The following is a 5,446-nucleotide window of genomic DNA, read 5'->3' on the forward strand; positions in this document are numbered from 1 at the left end:
ATGGAAGCACCTATATCATTCAACGATTTTTATAAGCACTCAGTGTTACTACTCCTTTCTCTGTATACAGCAGGGCACAAGGTAAAATGTGCAAAAGATGTGTCAGCTACTTTGCAAGTATTTAAAACCAAAATAGAATCTGTATTGAATTCATCCACAATGAAAAACTGTTCCTTTTAAGTCATGAAGGACAGCAGAAGATTCAACTAACTTAAAGAGAGAGAGAGACACACACAGAGACACCGAGACAGAGACAGAAACAGAGACAGAGAGAGACAGGGAGAGCATATAAATAGCACAACTTCCAGAATACCACTGCTGAGAACAGGTGCGCATATCATTGCTGAGTAAAACTGAGGCATGTTGAGTTTGTACATATACATCATTTGGAAGTGGGTGGTTGCTGGGCATGACTATTTGTTCCCAGCACGAGGGAGGCAGAGGCAGGTGGATCTTGAGTCAGCCAACCTGGTCTACAGAGTCAGTTCAATGACAACTGGAGATACACTGTGTATCCTGTCTCAAAGATGAAAAATCATGAATATTCTTTTGTGGCTAGGTTACCTCACTCAGGTTGGTATTCTCAAGCTCCATCCATTTGCCCTCAAAAACAAGATGACTTGGTTTTTAATGGCTGAATCGTATTCTTTTGTGTAGATGTACTACATTTTTAAAATCTATTCTTCAGTTGAGGAACAGCTATTTTTTCCAGTATCTGGCTATCATGAATTAAAGCTGCTATAAATATAGTTGACCAAGTATTTTCACAGAAACTTGGAGCACCTTTTGGACATATGTCCAGGAGTTTTATAGCTAGTTCTTGAGGTACAACTATTCACAGTTTTCTGAGAAGGTGCCAGATTGATTTCCAAAATGGTTGTACACATTTGCACTTCCACCAGCAACACAGGTATAGATATTCGTCATAAAATAATGATACTTCTGCCATACTCGAAAGACCCAAAGAAGCTAAAAAGAATGAGGGCCATAACTAGGATGCTTGAATATCACTTAGAAGTGGGAATGAAATGGTCATAAGAGGCAAATGGAGGGAGGAGACAGGGAGGTGAAAGAGGGGATCGTGGGTCAGGATCAGGTTTGGGGACAGATGGGAGAGATGTCTAGATGACCATGAAAATGAATGGAAACCTGCAGTTATCAGGGATGAGGAGGTAGGCTGCATCACCAGGACAAGACAGATACCCACAAACAGTAGACAGAGCTCAGGGACTCTTATGGATGAATATGAAGAAGGATTGCTGGCTCAAAAAAGGAAAATAACTCAACAGAAAGACCAAAAGTATCAATTAGACTGTACTCTTGGAGATTTTAGAGTCTGAACTACTATAGAAAGAACACACAGATGCCATATCCAGCTCTTCCTGTACATGTGTAGCCATGTGAAGCTTCCTCTTCTTGTGGGTCTTGAACAACTGGTGTGGAGGCTATCCCAAATCACAAATGCTGTTGCCTGTACATTGAATATGTTATTCACACCTTCCTCCTCTTTCCATATTTTCCAAGCGGCCTTTCTTCATTCTTAACAAATTTTAGCAAAATGATAACTAGAGTATTAATTTTAAGAGTTGGCAGATTAAAAGAGACACCCTGCCCTCTTATGATCATCACTGGTATTGACTGTATATCTCATGTTACTGATAAGTTATCTACGAGATGAATCTATCCTGTGAGAGACAGTACTTTCTCAGCATGCAGCAACCTGTTTGTTATTCATGGTTTTTGCACTGGATTAGACAAACAAACACTAAATAGAGTTACAGTGTAGCTCTATTTGTTTCATATCTTCAATTGGCAAATTATCAGAGATGAAGAACAGATTTCTGTTTCTAGGGACCAGGGTTTTTGGACTTGCTGGCGTGATTAAAACTGGAATATGTGAGCATCAGGGAGATTATTTTATAGCAGTTTCTCTGTATCCAAAGTGATGATTATTATAGTGATAATTTTCATTTCTCTATAAACCCAGTTATGTTATGTGAATATGTTTTTGTGTTAATCCAAGATGTGGGGTATGGGGCAGCTTCACATTATCCACAGCCACTAACGATCGGTGTCTCATGCTTTAGGAGTCATATTAATTTTTTCCAGAGGAAGACAGGTTTAGTTTGGAATTCTGGGGGCTCTTGAGAGGGTATAAATATGAGATACTCAAGAGGACCTGTAGTGGCTACTGCTCTGCCTGCTGCTGCCAGTCCCTCTTGCTGCTGTTCCTGCTACTGCTTTTGCTGTTGCTGGATTGTGTTTGGCTGTTTTGTTTGACTGCTGGTTGGAAACACCCTGATGATAGAGGTTGGATTTGCCAAGAGGAACCAAATGACCCAATTCCGCAGGAAGTCATCTCAAGATGTCTACACTCCTTTTCTTCTCTTTTTTTCTTGACTACTTGGTATTAGGAGGTTGGGAGGGATTGGGGTTTACTAATTTTTGGAAGATAGATGGATAATAGAATCCAATAAAGTACCCCCAAAGTATAATTAGAGGCAAGGGGAAACACAGATTAACAGGGAGAGATCCGTGAAAGAGAGTACACTGAACTGGTTACACTTAGAAACTATATTTTGTTTCTTTATTGTGTTTGGGCATGTTCAATCACAGATTTGAGGAAGCCGGAATAAAATATGTAGGAGTTTGTTCTCTCCACTATGTAGGCCCTGTCAATTGAACTCAGGTAATCAGTTCTAAGTGGTGAGTGCTCTACCTGCTGTGCTGTCTTGCTGCCTATTATGGCCTGTGTTATGTTCAAGACACGGTGCTGTAATTTTGTCAGTCTCAATGGTGGCAGAAGTCTGTAAAAGGGACATGAGGCCTCAATATTTAATTTTGTAACTCAATGTGAATCTATTAATGAATATAGAGCCTACAAACTGTTGTTTCCTATTCTATTATTTGTAGCTCTTTCACTGTAACTGTCATTAGTAATTTTTGCCATCAGATTGGAAGTGAAGTTTCAAGTGGGTTGGATAAATTTCTTGGTTTGGGGCTGGAGAGAGAAGGCTCCACCTGTTAGAGCCCTGGTCACTTTTGCAGTGGTTCAGAGCTTGATTCTTACAAACTATATTTATAAGATTACATCTGTCTGTGACTCCACCTCTAAGGCTATAACACCCATTCTTCTTAAGGTCAAGGAATCCACATAAATACATGCACATCCAATACACATAAACGAAAGAAATGCTAAAATATTTCTTTGTTCACAGGAGTAAGTTCACAGGAGTAAGTACCACAAGTCAGATTTTGAGTTTCATCACACTGACAGCTATAACTACTCAAGATAGTTATCTTGTGTCTGTGCTCAGTTTCAGGCAGCTGAAAAGGCTAGATGCTTGATTTTGATCTTCTCAGAAAATACCTTTGTGACTGAGGAAGCAACTGACAGACAGGATGACATCTTTGCCTCCTCATTGTTCTGATACCTCTTGTCTCCTGTCTGATTTGCATGTGTTACTGATGATTGGAAACACAATTTCACTATGGGCTAGAGGGAAGAGTTTGCCAAGATCTTTCACAAGATGTACAGTTTGATCTTGGTATCCTTCTTGTTCCTGAGACATTAAACCTCTTCATGCTCCTGAGAAGGAGCTGTTTTTGCCTCTTTTCCTCTTTCCTCTTGATGTCATGTGCGGCAGTGTATACCATGACTTGTTCATACAAAAGCGTTTAACAAACATTTATGGAATGAAAATTTTAATGGTATTAATGAAGCTGTATTCTGTGTTTAGCATTTTTAGTGACTATGGCTTTCAACAGCTGAGAAGCACAGAACAAGGATCCTTAGGATCTCTGAAGATCAACAGTAAGGGAGAAACTGTGGGGAAACCTGCAATCAAAACTTCACCGACATGCCTCATAAAGAGACGAAAATCTATTAAAAAATTTTGAAAGATGATACAAATAAAATTTAGAAAATAAAAGCTAACAAATGTGACCACCAGCATCAGGATAGTATGGGTTGCTCTGGTCTCAGCTTGGCCTCTGGGGTTCTGATTGGGGGTGAGGATGCACTGCATTCGTTGGCGATGTCTATGGAGGAGAAGTACCATGGAGACACTGGTCCAGACCATGATGCTTATGAATGTGGCATCATGGGCAAACTGCAAGAAGACAATGCCTACACTGAATCCAGAATTGGAACAGAAAAGCTTGCTTTTAAAATCACTGATGTTTTCTGTTTTCTGTGGCCCAGTTACCTTAATTGGAATGTAGATGTTATTTAAGACACTGAAGAACCAACAACTGTAACAAGAATAACTCGCCACATTTGGGGCACTTGATCTGAGTATAACTTTAAGTCTATTAACAGGAACAACAGTGACAAACTGATGGATACTCAGGACACAGGTGGAACACAAGTTTGTGCTTCTTGCAACCAGGCGAGTGAAGAATTCCAATTTACATTTGAGGTCAGTTGGAGAGAATCTTGGAGCAAATGTCATCATGTTGTTTGGAAATATAGTAAGGAAGAGAACCAGGGTGTTGGCCACCGCCATGTGGCTTAAAATCACCTGTGTGGGTCTCTGTCGAGAACCGGTCAAGACTGGAGATACATTATGGAGAAACAGAAAGACATTGGCTACAGTCCCAACTCCAAACTGGCAAAACATGAGGATCTGAAGAGCCACTTCCTCAGTGGTTTTCAGGGATTTATCATGAGTAGATATGCAGGGGGGTTTACTGGACCCTTCAGTCATGATTAGGTGGGGCACTGCTGTCCTTGGGTTTCTGTTCTATTGTCCACAATTACCAATTGATTTGGGACAATTTCTTCTCTTGATAAGTGAGACATTATCCTATCACAATACAGGAACTTTGCCTGGAGATCAATGCATGCACAGTAACTCAGAATAAAATTTTATACTTACTGAATTAATTTTGCCTTGAGATAAATTTTGCATTGCAACAACATCTTTATGGTCACATAGTTCAATAACCTATACAATAACACATATTTTAAGACACCATGGGCTTTTGCATGTGAATAAAGACAGGAAATAGACTAGTATGAGTATGTGATTCCATCATCAGAAGTCAATACATTAGGAGGGAGGGGAGGCTGCCAATGGGATATAAGTTAATCAATAAAATCACTTAATCCATAGTAAATTAAAGAGTCCATCATCAGATTTTGTCATTAGTATTCTATATAATTAGGAGGGAGAGGAAACAATGCAAATGGAATGCATCTTAATCAATTAAATAACTTATTCAATAAAAAAGAAAAGAAAAATGAACCATAAAATAATTAATAACGTTTTTTATATTAAAGTAAAATGTGCCAGGCAGTGGTGGCACACGCCTTTGATCCCAGCACTTGGGAGGCAGAAGCAGGCAGATTTCTGAGTTCGAGGTCAGCCTGGTGTACAGAGTGAGTTCCAGGATAGCCAGGGCTATGCAGAGAAATGCTGTCTCCAAAACAAAGAAAAATAAA

At 39.6% G+C, this 5,446-nt stretch overlaps 1 protein-coding gene across 1 annotated transcript; it reads right to left on the reverse strand.

Moving 5' to 3' along the window:
* Nucleotides 1-3,761: 3,761 nt before the first annotated feature.
* LOC114636357 (vomeronasal type-1 receptor 4-like) lies at nucleotides 3,762-4,709 on the reverse strand. The gene has a single exon (XM_028784488.1). The coding sequence runs from the start codon at nucleotides 4,707-4,709 to the stop codon at nucleotides 3,762-3,764; it is 948 nt and encodes a 315-aa protein (XP_028640321.1).
* Nucleotides 4,710-5,446: the final 737 nt, after the last annotated feature.

Source organism: Grammomys surdaster, unplaced genomic scaffold (assembly GCF_004785775.1).
Source record: "Grammomys surdaster isolate TR1022 unplaced genomic scaffold, NIH_TR_1.0 123614, whole genome shotgun sequence".
NCBI classification, from domain to species: Eukaryota; Metazoa; Chordata; class Mammalia; order Rodentia; family Muridae; genus Grammomys; species Grammomys surdaster.